The 20,432-nt window shown below is 43.3% G+C and overlaps 1 protein-coding gene and 1 long non-coding RNA gene across 3 annotated transcripts; one reads left to right on the top strand and one right to left on the bottom strand.

Moving 5' to 3' along the window:
* The first annotated feature begins 7,445 nt into the window (after positions 1 to 7,445).
* Positions 7,446 to 11,131, top strand: LOC112270206. Its single transcript, XR_002962594.1, has 2 exons — positions 7,446 to 9,592; positions 9,730 to 11,131. It is a non-coding gene; the product is annotated as an uncharacterized LOC112270206 (long non-coding RNA).
* Positions 10,914 to 13,198, bottom strand: LOC100841085 (14 kDa zinc-binding protein). Of its 2 annotated transcripts, XM_010242244.3 has the most exons (7): positions 13,039 to 13,198; positions 12,871 to 12,939; positions 12,230 to 12,289; positions 11,813 to 11,899; positions 11,578 to 11,725; positions 11,244 to 11,361; positions 10,914 to 11,132 (listed from the first exon to the last, which is right to left on the bottom strand). In XM_010242244.3, the coding sequence occupies exons 1-7, from the start codon at positions 13,083 to 13,085 to the stop codon at positions 11,065 to 11,067; spliced, it is 597 nt and encodes a 198-aa protein (XP_010240546.1). In that variant the 5' UTR covers positions 13,086 to 13,198; the 3' UTR covers positions 10,914 to 11,064. The 2 variants fall into 2 exon arrangements, with proteins under 2 accessions (XP_010240546.1, XP_003560429.1); XM_003560381.4 differs by lacking the exon at positions 12,230 to 12,289 and having other exon boundaries at positions 13,039 to 13,197.
* Between the last annotated feature and the right edge of the window lie 7,234 nt (positions 13,199 to 20,432).

Genomic DNA, 20,432 nt, shown 5'->3' with positions numbered 1-20,432 from the left:
ATGTGGGCCGAGTCTAACGTCATCTTCCTTGGGCCCCACCGGGCACGCGGCTTGGTCCCTCCAGGCAATATCGTAGGGGACAAGACAACTTTACTTTTCCCTGCCAGTCTGCAACGGGTACAGCTATCCTCTGCCGGCTTCCGTCAGAGATTCTCTTTCGGTGCTTCTCTAGCGTGGTCACCTGACATCGGTACGCAGGCGCTGACCGCTTTTCTGAGATAATGATGGTTTTACTGTACTGTGCACCGCGTGGTCAAGATAAGACCGTTGAGAGATCTCGGCTATCGCCGAGATCAAAGTGCTCGTCCTTATCCTGCAAACTTATAAAACAAGATAGCCATGCCGGATACGTCCAGGATGCCGGCTTAGTGTTAGTTTAACTTTACGATGCCGACATACGTAACTATGCCGGCTTTGCCTCCTTCATCTCGGCTAGAGTTGTTTCGCCATGACCCTACCCAGGGTCATCCCCCCGACAGCAATCGATCGCTGTAACGCATACTAGATTACGACCATTGATGATTCAGAATCTAAATCTTTTCAAAGAAGATGTTTGAGTGAATTCCATTTTTGACCCACAAGTTTCAGATTTTTGACAGCTTTGACCCCATTTAGAGAGATTTCCTTTTTTTTACCCCATTTAGCAAAAGTTCCGCCACAATGACCCCATTTAGGATTTTAATCCGAATCTAGACATGTTTTAGTTGGAGGTACATGTGTATCTTCTTTCCTCTTCATGATCCGCAACTTTGTCTTGATACGCATGTATCTAGACGTGTTTTAGTTGGAGGTACATGTGTATCTTCTTTCCTCTTCATGATCCGCAACTTTGTCCTGATACGCATGTATCTAGACGTGTTTTAGTTGGAGGTACATGTGTATCTAGCCAAAATTGCAACACTTAATACCAGACGGAGGGAGTACAAAAGGGCAGCCACATATGTGCCATGAATTCCACAAAATGAGGATATGTTTTCTATGCAAACACCAAAGTCTGACAGACAAAAGTATGAGGTTCTCAGAAAAATTAAAGATAATACAACAAGAAAATGCCAACAGTTTGCATGTAATAACTAAGGTAAGCTAAGTGGAGCAAATTAGTACTCTACCTAGCTAGCACCTCATTTCTAATACGCCGGCTTCTCTTCTTGTAATTCACTAGGTGGATTTTCTTGTTGTTCAACAACCGATGGAATTTCATGCAGGATGCTATTGCCGCTGCCTTTGGAGTACCTCTTGCTGCGGGATGGGCCGAACCCGCCGTAATATACGTATGGATCGTATGCGTCGACGGCGTCGACGGCCTTCCTCCTACGTGCAGGCTTTGAGCTCGTGGAGGGCTTGGATACTGATGGTGGAGCTGGTGGGGGTCTGCTCACTATCTGCTTGCAGAAGCACATCTTGCCATCATTCTTCTTGCAGATTGGGACGAGACGACCAACCGGGACGTCGACGCCAGTGTAGTACATTCTGTTGACGAAGTCCACATCCTGAATGACCAAGATAAAAAAAAGAAAATACATGGGTTAATTAGAAGAGCAGACGTGGAACTAGGGTTGAACATAGTCGCCAAGTTTCCAAGTCGAGGGACCAGAATAGCTGGTGGCTGAAACTATGAATCGATTGGGTTGCCAGGGCCTCTTTGATTCGCAGGATTTTAAAAACAAAGGGATAGGAAAAACATAGGATTTGAATGTCATGGCATGTTGAATCTTATGAAATTCAAAAATACAGGAATGTGTAGTAGAAATTGTTTGATTGCACCACAAGAAAAATGTATGATTTTATTTAAAGGATTATGTGCTACTCATTGTTGTCATAGAGAGTCTATAGGAAATATTCATGTGATTTCAAATCCTGCAAATCAAACTAGCTATAATGGAAAAATTCCTTAGGAATAGAACCCTCCAAATTTCCTATGAAACTCCTTTGAATCAAAGGAGCCCGAAATTGTTTGATTTCAGCTAGGATTAGGGCTCATTCGGTTTGCAGGATTCTTAAAGGATTTCTACAGGATTTCAACCCTTAAGATTTTTTTTTCCTATGTGGCATTCGTTTCATAGGAATGGACATGCTAGATTTCTAAGGAATGTGTCCAAATTGGCCTAATTTCTAAGGATTCTAAGCATTAGGTGAGATCTCATTTTAACATCCTATGGATTGCAATGTGCATGACATTCCAATCCTCCACTTTTCCTATTCCTATGTTTTCAAAATCCTGCAAACCGCATGCAGCTATACATGGAAAGGGAAAGGGCTACGATCAGGGAATAGTTGCCTAAATGTTGTTTGATTTTAGCCACGATCAAGAAATGGGCTTTTATGTGTACGTTAGCTGTACATGGAATTTGGGGATCGCGTTCCGGACGTCGACTCGATCCACAAGAGCTCGACTCTGGTCGACGATCCCGGTATAGGGAACGCGGCTTCATTCCCGTTTCCTACTATTATGGGGTTGAACCATGATACTGACCGCCGGTCACAAACTACAATGAGCGAAAAAGTAAGATGCACGGTGGGGAAGAGAAAATTGGTGGGATATATTGATTCAGATTGAATTGCAAATACAACAATGATAGAATCAATGCAATTCTGAATTGCAATAAACAAGCATGGTCTCTCTGCGTTCAAACTCTCAAATAGTATCGAACCACTAGATGGCGTCGAGTGATGAATTCAACGGTTCCAAAAAAACTAAGAGATGGGTGAAATTACGCAAGGAATCCAGGACTCAGAAAAAGGAAAATAGGGAAATGGGTTATCTCACATGTTTTGGACCACGGTCAACTACTTCCATGCCTATTTTGAACTGCGGATGAACCCTAGTGAGCAGCGAGAAGTGAACAAAGCATCTGTATACCAAGCGAGCTTGGGACTCTTATGCCACACATAGTAAAGCGGATCTCAGTACTGACGACTACATCGAGGATAGAGGACAACAGGGGGCATAGGATGCTGACCTTGAGATCTGAGAGGTCATGCTGGACCTCGAAGCTCGACACCGACTGGTTGGTGTTGCAGAGCAGCGCGGAGGAAGCCCCAGCGGCGAAGCTGCCGCCTCCGGCGTGGGATGCGCTGCTCCAGAGACGGGGCCTCTCTGGCCGCGGCGGCAGAGGCGGGACCTGGAGCTCCGATCTAGGTGCAGGGTCTGGAGGCGAGCACAGCGCGTCGAAGTACTCGGAGCCGAGCACGCGGCGGGCGGTGTCACGGATCCGCATGGCCGAGTGACTGAGCGCCGCGACGTAGCGAAAGGAGAGGGCTGAGGGATCTGGGGAGCTAGGGTTTGGGATTTAGTATAATAGGCAACACGAGAGACCGTGGATGTCAAGACGACGTGGTAGAAAACAGTGATGTGAGCTCAGTAGTGTGGCCGCCGGCCAGAGTACTGGGTTATTTGTTTTTCTCGAGGTAGTAACATGATGAATTTTTTTATTCAATTCTGCTAGCTAGGGCTCTGGCGCCTAAGAAATATAAGAATTTCCCGATCGATCACGTAAACAGTTCGATCGACTTTGTTGTGTTTTTGTTTGTGTATTTTTTATGTAGATATGGATATATAGACGATGGTATGCCACAGTGCCGTAATCAGATCCCTTGGTTCTGCTATTTCTAAGGCGTGAGAAATAATTATTTCTAAGTCGAAGCCAACCCCCCTCTCATGACGTACTTTTGGGGTAGTAACATGATGTTTTTTTTTCCTTCAGTCTATTAACGCCTAGGGTTCAGACGCCTCAGGAATAATAATTTCTTGGTCGATGTACTTGAACCGTTCGATCGACTTTGTTGCATGTCTTCTTGTTTGTGCATTTTCTATGTAGATAGACGATAAGGATCATTGAATGAGAAACTGCTATTTCTCGATCGACTATGACAGTGTGCCATACCCAGACTTTTTTTCTTCCGGTTTAGCTGTTTGTAAGGCGCTGAGAAATAACTCACAGAGATCCGTGCAACATTCATGTATGTATAAAGAATGAGAAAATGTTAATCAGATGTCTATAATTCTCAACTGAAAAATAGACACTCATTTTTCCTTTTACTTTCTCTTTAAAATAGTTTATATTTTTGTAGCAAAAGCTTTGTATACATCAGGCGATGATGCTCTTTGGCAGGAGTGGACTCGCTCTCAAGTACTCCTCTGTTTCGTGAAGAACGACAAACATGCATTTCGACGTTTAACTTTGACCATCCATTACACCAATAGTATGCCAGATTATGTGCTTTTTTCGAATATGAATCGAGCAATATGTCACTTGACTACCACAGGATTTTGGTAAGCGAGCAATATATATGTCCTACTCTTAAAAACATTATTCCTGGAAATTGACCACACAAGCCCGCTGGGCGATATACCGCCTACGCTGTAAAGCTCAACATCATAGGGTCTGGATCCTAGCACCGCATCTGCACATCATTGGCATAATTATTGGATAAAGTTAAACCTCGAAATAAGAGACATCATTCTTTCTTTAGAAACGGAGGGACAGGGTTAGTGCGATAGTGTGGGATTAGGACGAAGAGTTTCTGAATCTGATATGTAAACAAAAATGTGCATCTGTAGATCTTTATTTCTATACAGTGCAAGAGAAGCATCTTGTGCAATCTTGGACCACTCTAGAAATGCACATCTGTACATCTTTGTTTCTATACAGTGCAAGAGAAACATCTTGTACAATAAACAAAATCATCTCTCGTCTCTGAAACAAAACCATTTCTATACAGTGACCCGATTAAGTACCATGCAAAATAATGACATGCCCAAGAACTGCAAAAATAACGACAATGTATAATCAGTACAGTACATAAGAAGATGCAGGGAACAACCAGATACAGAATCAGCCAGATGCAGGGAAAACAAATGATACGTATATACAGCAAAATGCTGCCATAAGCAAGGTCCCTTTGCCAGCTAGTGCAGTGGATAAACAAAACGGAAAGTAAATAGGTAATCTGTACTGAAATTAGGAAAGATGTACACCCTGGTAATATAAACTTGTGTGGTCCATTAATTATTCAACCATTTATACATGTGATTAGCACCTACGAGCAAAAGGTTCAACAACAACAAGGCACAACTGCAGGGGGTTAAACAACAACAACCAAATGAAACAATGCACTCGAACCTTGATACTGATAGAATCAATCTCCACATACCGAGTAATAACTGGTATTAAATGTTCAGAGATTCAGCATGAACTTGATTTCAGTGAAATAATGCAGTATCAGGAGAACGTGCAGCATTCAGCAGCAGCCAATTTTTCAGCAAAATAATAACTCTGGCCACGTTTATCCATCCATCTACCTATCTTTCTTGCTCTGCTGATTGATTCCATGACACAATCAATTTTTCTTTTCAATATATTTAAGTACTCTCTATCCATATATCATCCTTTCAAGAACAGATAAGCAAATGATTATAAACTGTTATTGGCCTGTGCGAGGCTACCATTAGTAGGGCGATGAATAGACCGGCAAGGTTACCTTGGTTGCGGGAGGTAGCAGCAACGTCCTTGGCCTGGCGTTGGGGAGGTAGCGGCAAGTATTATTATTTTTTTGGCATTCTTACGTGTTCGTAGTAGCTTTTGTAGTTTATTCAGGGTTTTATTACCTCATGTCCAACTGGTGGTTATTGTCGACTTCGGCAATTGTAAATCAGCTGAGTTTGTCTACTTTTACCTGATTCAGACATGATATTGTTAACACGTGAAGTATTTGATCTGCTACTTTAAATATGTCTGATGCTTGGATTTGTGCTCGTGTTAATCACTAAAGGATATAGTAGGTAGGCAAAATTCATTCTTTTGGTTTGTTACAATCTAAAATAGTTTCTATTAGGATCCATGGTTTAACATGGTTCTTTACCTGGCTGCTTTCATTCTGTCTGTTGTAGCACATGAAGTACAGTTCTATGTACCAACTGCAGGAAGTATTAATTTGCCACGAAAACGTAGAGTTTTTCCGTTTCAGAAATTAAAAGCAACAAAGGTGATGTTGGTCCCTAGACTCTTTCTGGTGTTTAGTTTTTATGGCTGTAAAGGGACAACAGAGAGGTTCTTTTCTGACTGACTGGTTGTTGAAAACATTAACTGATTTAGTTTGCAGTTTATAGTTTCTACGCGCTCCGTTTCTCTTTTACAGATTGTTAAAACTATCTAGAAACATTATGTTTTACTGTCAGTTCTTTGGCAATTCATAGTGTACAAGCCATATATTACTTGCAGTTAGGTATCCTGACTGCATAGCATTATCATATCAAAGTAAGGACGGTGGGGACAGGAGGGGATCTGAATCCTATGTTGTAATTTCTTCTAAAACAATGTTTTCTTTCTATTTTACAGAATCAATGCATATACAGTGTAACGTTGACTATAGACTTGTCACCACATTAAACTATATCACCCAAATTATTTTGATAATAATAATGGGATCTGTCATCTATGGCTACGGCTAGGATTTACTGAGAGACCAAATATGGCGTATAATAACCAAATACGGCGAACCCTCTTAAAACTAACAAAGCACAACCATTAGATAAGTGAAATTCAAGAACTCCAAAAATCAACTTCTCCGTTAAATCGTTAATACACGCGAAAGATAAGAAATCATAATACCTCTCCTCCGTTAAATCGTTAATACACGTGAAAGATAAGAAATCATAATACCTCTCCTCGAATTGTGATTGGCATGTTGACGCCATGGACATAAACAAAAAGAAATCCCCTTGCCACCAGCTCCTCTACTGCCATTCCAAGGCACCGACAGGTGTCGCCTTTGTTAAAGAGATTGATATGGACACAAAGTATATGATATGGAAAAGTTTATTACAAGCAACTGAATAAAGTTCAATCTTAAACAATATGATATGGAAAACACAAGCAAACACACCAACGTTCTAATGATACAACATATATTTTTGGCCTTTTCATAAATTTAACTCTTATTTTGCATCGTTCTCACAGTGGTAGTAACACCACTACTGGCAGAAAAGAACACCAAGGTTGTCTTAGCCGCGAACATGGGTCCACCACCGTCGGTTTTGACCTCAGAGATAGCTTTGTCGGCATTGCCACCCTTGATCTGCATCTGTTGGTTGTACAACTGTTGGCAACTGTCAAGAGCCTCCTCCATGATGTCAAGGAGCCGAAATACATGATGCCATAGGCGTCCTACATTGTAATGTCGTGCAGGCTATCTTGTAGTTGATAGATTTTCGTCGTCCCTGGCCGAGGTGGAGGCAGGGGTAGGAGGATCATTTACGTCTTCGTAAAGATCCTGGACAACACCCATGTGGCGGTCATGTTGGCAGAGGGAATGGAATTCATGAGGCAGTACTCGTGCATCATCCATGATCCCATCTCGATTGATCTGCTGTAGATAGATGAGCTGGTCGCTATCGGTGACCTTCTAGAAGACGGACACTATCGACCGGTTGAGGCAGAGGCATTTGGATACGTGTGGTGGTCCTCCGTCATGAAGAAGTGCCCCAAAAAGTAGCATGGCTTCAAGTGCAAACAGACTATGCACAGATCCATGACATCAAAATGAAGATACATTATGTGCAAGGCCTGGAGAGCACTAAAATTCTTCCTTCAAACATGTATAATATAATTCATGCATGGCTTGGGGACTTTCACAGAAGCTCACATAAGTTGAACTTGTGGACGTGGACGTTGGTGATGAGGACGTGGAATGGCTGGCGAGTGACATGTCTCTGCAGGTAGTTGACAACAAGTTCTCGGATTCGCGAACAGGAACCGGTATCTGTCAACAGGTTGGCAAGGAGAAGCAATGTTGTCATCCCTCAAAGGCTATAAAGTCTTGCTTGATTTGTTGTTGGATTGATCGGTGTGGGCTAGAAAGAGGACAGTGTTTCATGCAATTGCTAGCTTATTCATGCATATGGATCATATTTATGTTTGCTTTTATATGAGGTCCTACGGTGCCTAGATGTGTGGTTTAATTGTGCCGCTACGTAATTTTGATACTTCAGTCAACCTATGCTTGTTATGGAGTGCTCCATCACGAGATAAAAAGCAAGAAGTGTCATGTGGCTTATCCATACATATTCTTCTTCTTTTTTTATTTCCCTTTCCGTGGCCTTTGTAGTGCCTAAATGCCTAAATGGCTGCAACAAAGTGTAATTGCTATGTCGAGGTACATTGTATGCATGATCAACCTTGTTTACGAGTGCTCGATCATGAGATGAAAATGAACCCAAATTACATAAGCCGGCACAACTAAAACCACTCATTTAGAGCATTTCCAACGGCATATCCATATTTGCCCAGAATACCCAAAAACTGCCAATTTAGGTGCTTTGCCTCAAAAACAAGCTCCAACAGCATTACCCATATTTGCCGGATACCCAAATTTTTTTTGATAGTTACCCATATTTTAGCCCCCAATACCTAAATATGGGTATTCCCACATCTAGAACATGGGTAGCTACCCGTATCCACGCGGGAAGCCAACCGCCAAGAAACGGAAATTTCAGCCCCTCACTCCTCCACCGACGAGCTGCCGTCGACCCTGATGCCGGCCACTGCTGCCGCCATGGTGCTCGCCGGCGCCGTCCCAGCATTCCTCGGAGTCGCTCCTGAAGTGTTCGCCACTCCCGCGACGTCCGCCGCCCCCGTGGTGAAGCCGACGATGGCCGGCCCCTGATCCGCCCCGGCAGCTCCCCTCCCTCGCCCCTTCCGGCCGTCGAAGGCTCCGGCAGCCTTCCCAAACCTTTTGCCGCACCGCGCCGCCATCCAGCTCTGCCTCGCACCGCGTCGCCACCGCCAGCCCGCGCCCCTCCGCGAGATCTGCCGCGCGCCCCGCCGTGAGCCGCGTCGAGCCGCCGCCTGTGCGCTCTCCTCCCCGCGTCGTATCGTCCTTCTCGAGCAGGACTGCTCCGGCCGCCACCTGCGCTATCCTCCCCGCGTCGCGTTGTCCTCGACGAGGAGGCATGCTCTGGCCGCCGCCTGCGCTCTCCTCCTTGCACACTGCTATGCCCCGCACGTCGCCGGAGGAGCCATGCCGGGCCAGGGCGTCGTCCGCGCCCGACAAGGTCCAGCCATGCCGGCTCCTGCCCTATTTGGGGATCGATTTGGGATTGTGATTTGGGGAAGAAGAAGGTTGACTCAATGACAGGTGGGGGCCGCTATGAATTGGTAGATTTGGGTACCCGGTTTTGGGTTTGCCGGAAAAGTTGGAGCCAATTTGAATTTGGGTATCCAAAATATGGGTATGCTGCTGGAGATGCTCTTAGGCACCGTAACCGTAAGAGCAGTAGAATAGAAAACGAAAATAGGATGCGCATCCTTGAATAAGCTAGCAATAACTGAAACATCATCCTTTTCCTATAAAAGGAAGACCAACCCAAGCCTACCACACCGATCAATCCAACAACAGATCAAGCAAATATTTCTATTCCTTGAGGGATGATGAAATCGATTCTCCTTGCTAGCTTGCCGGTAGGATTCCGGTTCCAACCCACGGACCGAGGAACTCACCATCAACTAACTGTTGAGACGCGCCACTGGCCAGTTGTACCAAGTCCACATCGCCAATGTCAACATTCACAAATTCAACCCATGCAAGCTACCACGTAAGTCCCTAGGCCATGCATGAATATATATATATACATTTATTTATAAAAGAAGAATTATACTGCTCTTTCGACCTTGTACATGATGCATCATCATTTCATGTCATGGATCCGTGTATGGTTGTGTGCACTTGAAGCCATGGTGTTATTTCGGGATCATGAGTGCTACTTCTTCATGCGAGGAACCACCACAAGTATCCCAAAAGTCTACGCCCCACCCAGTGGGCGGTTTACGGCTTTTGGGAGGTCACCGACAAGGACAAGCTCGTCTATCTGCCAAGAACCATGGAGATGGGATCGTGAACCTTCATCCCATTGTCGTCAATTGGTGCTTGTCTTCTACCTTGGTCGCTCGCCTACTGGGAGAAAGACTCCATGGATGATGCACGAGTAATGCCTCCTGGATCCCATTCCCTCTATTGGCATGCCCATCGAATGGGCTTGTGCAAGATCTTTAGGGAGACGGAAATGATGGTCACACCCCCGCCGCTCGGGCCAAGGTCAACAAAAATCTAATAGCTACAAGAGGGCCTACAAGACATAACAATGTATGATGCCTCGGACATGATGTACTCTAACACACTCCTCGTCATCACGAATATGATGTCTAACAATAACTGGTATCTCTACAACTAACAGATGTGAGTCAACGACGACATCGGAGCAATCTCTGAAGTCATTATTGGTGGTGTTTACACTATTGCTTGATTGTGTTAGTTTGCTTGTGTTATCCATATCATGTAATTTAAGGTTGAAATTTATTTGGTTGCCTCAAATTTAAATTTTCCTATTTATGTACTTTTCCATCTAAATATCTCACTACAACGAAGGCAACCTCCTCGGTGGCATGGAAGGGCAGCAGAGGAGCCAACGGCAAGGAGGTTTCTTTTCTTTCTTTTTTTCCTTTTTGTTTATGTCCATGACGCCAACATGCTAGTTCACGATCCTAAGAGAGGGATTATGATTTCTTACCTTCCATGTGTTTTGATTGAGAAGTTGGATTTTTTCAATTTTTTGGAGTTTCATGATTACACAGATTTAATGGTTGTCATTAGTTTTAAGAGGATCCACCGAATTAATGGTGATTATACAACTTGCACTCCCTCGCAATCCTAGACATGGATTCCAGATCCAGCGATCAAAATAATTTGGGACAGACTGGATTATCAACATGGTGGCTCGAATCGAAGGGAACCCTCGAATTGTGCTTTTGGTATGTAATAGAATAGACTTGGACAAAGAAGCACGTAGCAAGTAGATAGCATGCTTTAAACTTGGAGAAACATTCAAACTTGTACAGTAGAAGATAAGATGCTGTAAATAAAAGCACAGAGGTAACTTTTGGAGGAAAGGATGGGCATCCCCAATGAAGATCCATATAGCACATCCACTTTGTCAAACAGTCAAATTACAATTAATTCAAGAGTAGTCTATGATCATACAGAATCAGAAAACGTACATTGTTCTTAAATTTAACCAGGAGGCCATTTCATCTGCCTTCCGCCGAGTACATGCACGTGCAGATGATAGACCGATTGACCTGTGATCAGGTAATGGAGATTAGTATAAATGCTGAAAATACTGTGATGGAAGAGACATCAAGAATTGTTGGGGGAAATATCTGCAACGTGAGCTTGCTGAGCTTGCTTACATCCTTCTTCTCCATTGTTTATGACGACGCGGAATCCATCTGCTACGCCTTCCTTCTCAGCCACTACTTTTGCAGCGTAAAGAAGCTGACCCAGAATTTCAGCATGCCTTGGTTCAGCCTAAAGACATGTTTCTTGTATAAATACGGCGATATATTGGATATAGAGGACAGTCTAATAAAGGTCAAAGTCATAAGTTTGGGCAAAAAGGCAGTTGAAAGTGCACCAACATGTACAAAAATAAATAAACATGTATATGAGATATTTCCACAACATAATGTTTATGGGTTGAACTGCTTCTGTAAAAATAGTTGATAAGTAATAAATAATACATACCTTGTCAAGTCCAGTTAGCCCATCTCTTAGTTTTGGGATGACTAGAACATGCACGGGAGCTTGTGGATTAATATCTCTAAATGCCAACACTTTCTCATCCTCGTAAACAATGTTTGAAGGGATTTGTTTTGCAATGATCTTGTCAAAACTAACAGAAGTAAGCAAGGAAGAATATTCAGAGCCACAGAAAGGAATTTATGAAGTAGTAAAATAAGCAAGCTGATCAGAGATGCACATGGTTGGTCCTCCAGTATCAGCAGTCTCTGCCGCTGCTCTGGCAGCAGACTCTTCATTTGTTGATGAAGCAATGTGGCGCACAGATCTAGTACAGCAGGGATATAAGAAAAACAATATTAGACCCGTAGGTGTGCACTTAAGAGATGGAATCAAAAAATAGCAACTGAGTTTCAAAACGGCCATGACTGAATAGGGACAAGTTAGTGAGTTTGGAAGTATAGATTGTTTGCGTGTGGAATCAGATGAAATTTTAAAAAGGGATGTTATCAATTATAATCAGTGAAAGCTCAGATGGTTCATCGCTGTAATTAGACTAGTTCCAATCTATGTATATGTGCTTGCGAATTTTGAATTGAAATGTCAATTACTATCATAATTAACAAGGGTTCGGTAATTGCCATTGTAGAGAACCCACCGTGGTACTGGTAACTCTAGGTTACGAGTCCTCGTTTCTTGTTTCTTACTCCCTCCGATCCTAAATTACCACAACAATTTAGGACAACACAAAAACAACGACAACAATTTAGAATCGAAGGTAGTACAACTAATTACCGAAAATGAAGGATCTATGTGCAGAAGAGAAAACAACTTCAGACACACTCTGTTGATTCTCCATTCGATTTAGGTGTCCACCGATCCTGGCACAAAAGCTTGTACCAGTATTACATTCATTTAGGCGAATTCTTCAAGGGTCGCCAGATCTAGAACTGCACATGTGCAAGTCCTTTAGAGTTGAGAGTATATTTCTATGCATCTGGTCTTGGAGTTGCTCCAGCCACAACCAAGTGCTAAAAACATCCAATGGAAATAAGCCGAGCATTTCCGACTGAACGTCCGTCCAAATTACGTCAAGCACTTACACGCAGCATATACTAATCGCCAATAACCCCGATTCCAAGAGAAGCTTCATCATCACAGAATACCGCACATGACGTCAAACCACCACCAGACCACAGAACGCAACACTCTTGCCCTAATTCCCCAACTGATTTACAGAGAATTCACAGAAGGGGGGGAAGTAAGGTCCTTCACATAAGATAAGAGGAGACGCCTGACCTGCGAGGAGCGACGTCGCGCGAGATCCGGAGCCCGTGCGGCCGCCGCAGCAGCAAGGGGGAGGAGCGCCTGCGACACGAGGGGAGGAGAAGACGTTGGATTGGATTGGACTGGACTTGATGTAAAAATCTGCTTGATTGGACTGGATGAGACGCGGAGAGAGCTTACCGGAGGAGGGAGGAGGTTGCCGCCGCGAGCGTCGCCGCGGACGCCATTGGAGAGAAGGCAGGGAGCGGCGGCTGCGGCCGTTGGGGAATGCTGTTCTCTGTCAGGTTCTTCTTCCATTCTCTTGTTTGGGCCGATGAGTATAGGACTTATCGGCAGTGCTCATCACGCGGCCCAGATGGATGGAGTGTAGTGCCAGTCACGCTTCGTGGGGACTGGGCCGACTGGGGAGCACGGGGAAACGGGATAGCTGCGAGACCGTTGAGCATTGTGAAGCCCAAGAGGACACTGGCCCATCGTGAAGAAGCCCAAATGGGGCGGCCATAATTGAAAGAAAAACCGTTTATTTTTAACTCTAAAATTTCTAATACCAGATAAATTATTAGCGGTTTTGGAACTGACGTGTCACGTTTAGAACGGTTTAGTGGCTGATTAGAAAAAGCTTACTTTTTTTACTGATGACGTGGCTTGCCGTTCGTCCGGCGGCGTTGAGGAGCTTGCGGCGCTGATTCGCGCAGGCGCAGGCCAGGAGAGGACGAAGGCAGACCGCCGGGTCGCGACGACGGGGCAGCTGCATCCGGGGCCGGCCCAGGATCACGCATGCGGTGCTGTTCATCACGGCTGTTCCTCAAGAGCCACCGCGCCAAGAAGAAGAAGAGGAAGGGGAGGCCGTTCGACTGCGCCGTCTGCCTCTGCGAGTTCGCGGCCGATGACCGCCTCCGCGTGCACCCGCTCTGCGGCCACATCGCCGGCATCGACACCCGGCTGACGCAGATCCGCGGGCCCTAGCCGAACGGGAAGAACGTCGACGCGTCTGCGGACGCCCTGGAGATCCCCTAGGTGAACGGCGGCTCGACGTCACTCCGGTGGCCGAGCAGGCACATCAAGAGGCTTCCTGCGTGCGCGCCGGCACGCAGAGAAGGATGGCCGCGGGTACGGGCGTGATGCATCGCGGGAGGCGGCTGCTGACGACGGCGAGCGGCCGACGGTGGAGGCTGTCGACGTGGGGGCCCCATGGGGAGCAAGAGGCGAGGACGAGGCCACGGGCGACTGCGCGTGGTCGTGGCACGGCTTTTGCGGGCTTCGAATTGACGCGGGGAGATCTGGAAAGGCTGCTCCGGCAGTGGCGGCGCGTCCCGCCGGATTTGGGGAAGACGCCCGTGGGAAGGCAGTCCAGGGGTGCAGGGCAGCTTCGCAGTGCTCGAGGGCTTCCAGGAGCGGCGAGGCAGCCACGGAGTATGCGGCCAAGCTCGACAGCGCTCGTCTTCCCCGACTCCGGCCAGATGCCGCCCGACGCCAAGCCACGCCTCCAGCCACTGTCGACTCGCCTTCGCCCCTGGAGCTCTGCCCAGACACCGCGAGCGCGACCACGCCCTCTCCTGGACCTTCGTGAGCCTGAGCAGCCCCCGCGATGGGCGGCTCCGCCGCCGGCCGCTCACCGTCGTTGGCAACCTCCTACTGTCCGTCTCGGCCGCCGCCATCGACCCGAGTAGATTCTTCTCGTCTCCGCACTGCTGTAGGCGCGAGGAGGCATCGCCAACAACAACGGAAGGGACGGCCAGAGAAGCTATTGGTCAGCCAACGCGACTGTTGCGAATGAAAATGAGAATAAATATCCGTGTTGATTTCATTGATTGATGTTATATTTATACAACTGTAAGGGACAACAATATATGCATGGCATCTCAATATTTGGGCACAGCCGCCCAAACTCGAGAAAATAGGGACGTGAGCAGTTGCTGGTTAACTGTCATGCTAACCCTTAATAAGCTATTAATTAATCCCAATTAATCATAACTAATTAATCTTAACACTCTCCCTTATCAATTTGCTCCGTTGATTGTATACACTAGTAACATCATGAAATCTTAGTCTTGTAATTTTCTCAAAAAACGCCGTGGGAAAAATATTAAGGAAATAATAATAATATTGATATGTTATGAAAACTTCTTTTAAAAACCCAATGGGAAAATTAAGGAGAAAATGGTATAACAAATTTTGAATATTGTCTCTTGATAATTTATATTGAATTATGTGGACAATAAATATGTCTTGTATATTATCACAAAAACCCCGATGGGAAAAATAGAAAATATGACATATATTCTTATGTTAATATTGTCTCATTAAAAACCTTTTATGAGAAACTAGTGAGTAAAACTCATAATAGGAAAAGAGTGCAATATGATGTTGTGAACAGGTTAAACTCAGGTGAACACTCCCACTGATGCTTGCAAATTTTGAAGTTGTCGCATACCAATCCCATATACACATTTCTGAAATGTGGAGTTCGGTAAGAACTTAGTAAACAAATCTGCGAGATTATCACATGATTTGGTTTGCAAGATATTTATCTCCCCATTTTGTTGTAATTCATGAGGATAGAATAGTTTAGGTGCAATATGTTTAGTTATATTGCTTTTTATATAACCTGATTGCATCTGAGTAACACAAGCTGAATTATCCTCATAGATAATCGTTGGTGATTCCATTGAACCAATACCACATAATTGTTGTATGGGATTAATCATTCTTCGTAGCCATACACTTTCACGAGATGCTTCGTATAAGGCTATTATTTCCGAATGATTTGTGGATGTAGCCACTAGGGTCTGTTTAGAAGACTTCCACGATATGGCTGTCCCACCGTGTAGGAACACGAAACCGGTCTGGGATTTGGCATTGTGGGGATCAGATAAATAGCCAGCATCAGTGTATCCGATTAGTTCAGAGTCTTGGCTTTCCTTTTGAAATATAGACCTAGATCTTTAGTGCCTTGTAGATAGCGAAAAACTTGCTTGACTCCTACCCAACGGCGTTTTGTTGGAGCTGCGCTATGTCTCGCTAGTAAATTTATCACAAATGCAATATCCGGCCGGGTGCAATTTGCTAAGTACATTAATGCTCCAATGGCACTAAGATATGGGAATTCAGATCCCAAAATTTCCTCTCCATCACCTTTTGGTCTGAATGGATTTTTCTCTATGTCTAGAGATCGAACTGCTATAAGTGTTTTGCATGGATAGGGTTTGTCCATGTTAAATTTCTTCAAGATTTTCTGGATATATGTAGCTTGGTGAACCAATATTTCCAAAGGAATGTGCTCAAGTTGCAAACCTAAGCAGAACTTGGTTTTACCCAAATCTTTCATTTCAAATTCCGCCATTAGATGATTACGAGCCTCATCAATATCCTGTTTGTTGCCAATGATGTTTAAATCATCAACATATACAGAGATAATGCAAAATCCTGTTTTGGATTTCTTGATGAATACACATGGGCAGTCATCATTGTTAGAGTAACCCCTTTTAATGAGAAACTCACTTAGTCGGTTGTACCACATTCTACCCGACTGTTTTAGACCATATAAAGATTTATTCAACTTTACACAATACATGTTACGTCTTGCATTAGCATTTGGATTCCATCAGAAACCTTCATGTAAATATCCGAATTTAATGACCCATAAAGATATGCAGTCACGACGTTCATCAACTGCATAGATAGACGATTTTGAACAGACAATGAGATTAAATATCGGAAAGTAATTCCACTCATAACCGAAGAATATGTTTCATTGAAATCAATGCCGGGTCTCTGCGTGAACCCTTGTGCTACTAGTCTCGCTTTGTATATCACCACCTCATTGTTTTCGTTCTTTTTCTGGACAAAAACCCATTTGAATCCCACTGGGAAAACATTTGGAGGTGTAGGTATTACTTCTGTAAATACCTTTCTTTTATTGAGCGAGGCTATTTTTGCTTGAATTGCATCCTTCCATTTGGGCCAGTCGGAGCGTTTTTCACACTCAGCTATGGTCTTTGGATCATGATCATTTAGAAGGTTGTCTGCAATCTTAATTGAGAAATATGTGTCGACGAACGTAGTCTTTTATTATATGTTTCTCCAGTATCTAAATAATTTGTGGAAATTTCATTTACCTTTGGTGACTATTTGCGATTTCCCGTTGCGGTTAAGTATAGGTTTTCCGATGTCCCAGCATCAGTAATTGAGTGCACTATTGAGCTGGGTTGTGGATGTTGGTTATCCATAGGGTGTATATTACCCAATTGATCTCGGTCAATCAAATGTTGACTCACATTTGTTGTTGTTGAAGGAGGTTCAGAAGGTTTATTCTTCTATTTTCTTTGCCGCGGCTCCTTTGTTTGTTCCTTTTGTTGCTTGCTGGAAGCTAGATCCTTTTTAGTTGTCGTACTTCTCCCCCTCTTCCTTTGAACGGTAGGTGTAAGAGGTTGAGTGGTTTTTATAGGTACCTCCACTCTTTCTGGTACATTCTGTGCAGGATTATAGGATTTAGTTACACCTTTGTAATCAACAAATGCGTCTGGTCAACTGTTTGCGATATGTTGAAATTTTATAATTTTCTGAACTTGTTGTTCAATTTCTTAAGTATGTGGATCAGAGGTGGAAATGCCTTGGACATTCCAATTGATTTCCTGGCATTCTTGTTTTTGGTACTTTAAATCTCCACCTAATGCCGGAAAATGGTCCTCATTAAAAATACGATCAGCGTACCGGGCAGTGAATAGATCCCCTGTGAGAGGTTCTAGGTACTTGATAATTGACGGTGATTTGTACCCCACATAAATCTCCAAATTTCTATGTGGTCCCATTGATGTACGTTGTGGTGGTGAAATCGGTACGTATGTAACACAACCGAATTTTCGCAGATGGAAAATACTTGGTGGATTTCTATGTACTAATTGAAAAGGAGAATTAGTGTGATATGCAGTTGGTCGCAATTGAATTAAATCAGCAGCATGTATAACCGCATGACCCCAACAGGATGTTGGTAGATTACAATTCTGTAATAAAGGTCTTGCAATAAACTTAATTCTCTTAATAAAAGATTCAGCCAAACCATTTTGTGTGTGGACGTATGGGACTGAGTGCTGAACTTCGATCCCTAATGCCATGCAATAATCATTGAAGGCGCGTGAGGAAAATTCAGCGGCATTGTCCATTCGAATTGTTTTAATTCGATGCTCTGGATAAAGAGCTTTTAATTTAATTATTTGGCTCGTTATCTTTGCAAATGCATGGTTACGTGTGGAAAGTAGACACACATTAGACCATCTTATAGATGCGTCGATTAATACCATGAAATACCTAAATGGTCCAGACAATGGTTGGATAGGACCACAAATATCTCCTTGAATTCGTTCAAGGAACAGTAGTGGTTCCGCTTGTATTTTAAGATAAGAAGGTCTTAAAATGAGCTTGCTTTGTACACATGCTGTGCATACAAAATTCTGAGTTTCTGGGAATTTTGCTTTATTAAGATTATGACCAACAGAATTATTAATAATTTTCCATATCATCCCGATACCGGGGTGACCAAGGCGATCATGCCAAGTCTGGAATGTATTGACATTCTGAAAAATTATTTTATACGCAACATGGGCTACAGGCTTTATGTATGTATAGTACAATTCGGACGACATAGAAGGATTTTTTTTTCAAGAATTTGTTTGCCATATCCGTTACTTTTTGTAAATAGGAGAAATTCCTCATTGTTGTCATCGTGGGTTTTTATATGAATCCCATTTTGACGGATATCCCTATAACTTACTAGAGTACAAGTTGAGTCAGGATACAATAAAGCGTCCTCGATTATTACTTGTGTACCCATAGGAAGTGTGATGATGGCTCGTCCAGAACCAACAATTAACGTATCGCGTCCAGCGATTGTCAAAATATTCCCTTGCGTTTTAGTAAGGGTTTGAAAATATTTTGTTTCCGTAAGTATAGTGTTTGTGGTGGCACTATCCACAAGGCAAAGTTCTTCGTCCATTTTGGATTGACTCCCGTAGAGAACTATATATGGAAAAGAAAGAATCTTAATATCATTCCTAATAGATATATAGAATACATAAAAATTTATTTATGTATTAAATTGATAATACAATCGTAATCTACAATACATATGTCAAATATGTTGGTATCAACGTGCTGATACAATAATGTAATATTACAATATAGATGACAACGATCATTATAATTTATTTACAATAATACTTATGAACGTAAATATAGATAATATCTATTTTGGAGATAGGTGAACTATTCTAGGTCTCCAAACACATCATTTGAAGTGAATTAAATGATCATGTTCTCCGTGCTCATTAGAGCCCCGGACGATCGGATTGTCGAATTGTTGCTTGGTTCTTGTTTGACATCATGCGAACAACCGGCTTCCTTGGAATTGTCGGATTGGAAATTGAAGTGTGATTCAAATCTTAGTCTTTGATGAGCAGGTCGCTTGCGTCCTACGGATTGTAGGTACAGATCTACCAAATGTCGAGGAGTACGGCATTTCTTTGTAATGTGCTTGTAGCACCCACATTTTTGACAAACTTTAAATTTGTCGTATTGTGGTTTGCAATTGCCTTTCCCCTTATCCTGTACACGTGGCTTGTTTTTCTTGTTGTTGCCCTTTTGCTTGCCTTTGAAGTTGTTTGGTCGATTATTCGATCCATTGAACTTGTTGTTCTTCTGAAAATTAGCATGTACTTCAGGTAAAGGTGCAACGCCTACCGGATGCTGATGATGATTTCTCATTAGAAGTTCATCATGCTTTTCGGCCTAAAGTAAAACATGGATAAGATCAGAATATCTATTAAATTGGCGTGCACGATATTGTTGCTGAAGGATCCTATCGGCCGGAAGCATAGTAGATAAGGTCTTTTCGATCTTTTCCGCTTCAGAAGGTTCCTTATCGCAAAATTGCGTCTTTGAACAAATTTTATGAATGGCATGATTGAACTCTCCTATAGATTTAAAACCTTGTAGGCGTAGTTGAGTCCATTCATGTGTGGCTTTAGGCAAAATTACGGCCTTCTGCTGTTCATATCTAGTTTGAAGGGCAAGCCATAGTGTGTATGGATTTTCTTCCATGAGATACTCTAATTTGAGATCAACATGGATGTGGTTCCTTATAATGTATAAGGCATTATATTTGTGTAGATCTGTGATGGGCTCTTGTCCCTCTATAGGAGGTTGTATGGCCGCTGAAAGTCCGCGTGACGCAAGGCTCACTTTTACGTCCATTGCCCAAGTTGGATAGTTTCGACCGTCGAGGGCGAGTTCGTCAAACTCTTTCCCGATCATTTTGTCCTTCATGGGATTGAAAAATCATTGATTTTGTCAATTACTAGTAGGTAAAGCCAAAATATTGTGGTCATTGTTGTAAGTAAATTGCAATAAAATGCATGAAATTTAATCAATGTTAAATTCATATAGTGTAGACCTCAAATAACACTTTGAAGATAATCACCGATTTATTGGTGTAGATCTGTCAGCTCTACGCGAAATAATTCGCTGCTTTCAATAAGATGTATGTTCCCACGAAACATTCAACGCAATATATCGTTTTA

The sequence above is a fragment of the Brachypodium distachyon genome, chromosome 1 (genome assembly GCF_000005505.3).
Source record: "Brachypodium distachyon strain Bd21 chromosome 1, Brachypodium_distachyon_v3.0, whole genome shotgun sequence".
NCBI classification, from domain to species: Eukaryota; Viridiplantae; Streptophyta; class Magnoliopsida; order Poales; family Poaceae; genus Brachypodium; species Brachypodium distachyon.
Note: the sequence above shows the minus strand (reverse complement) of the source record. Positions and strands in the feature narration are given on the sequence as shown.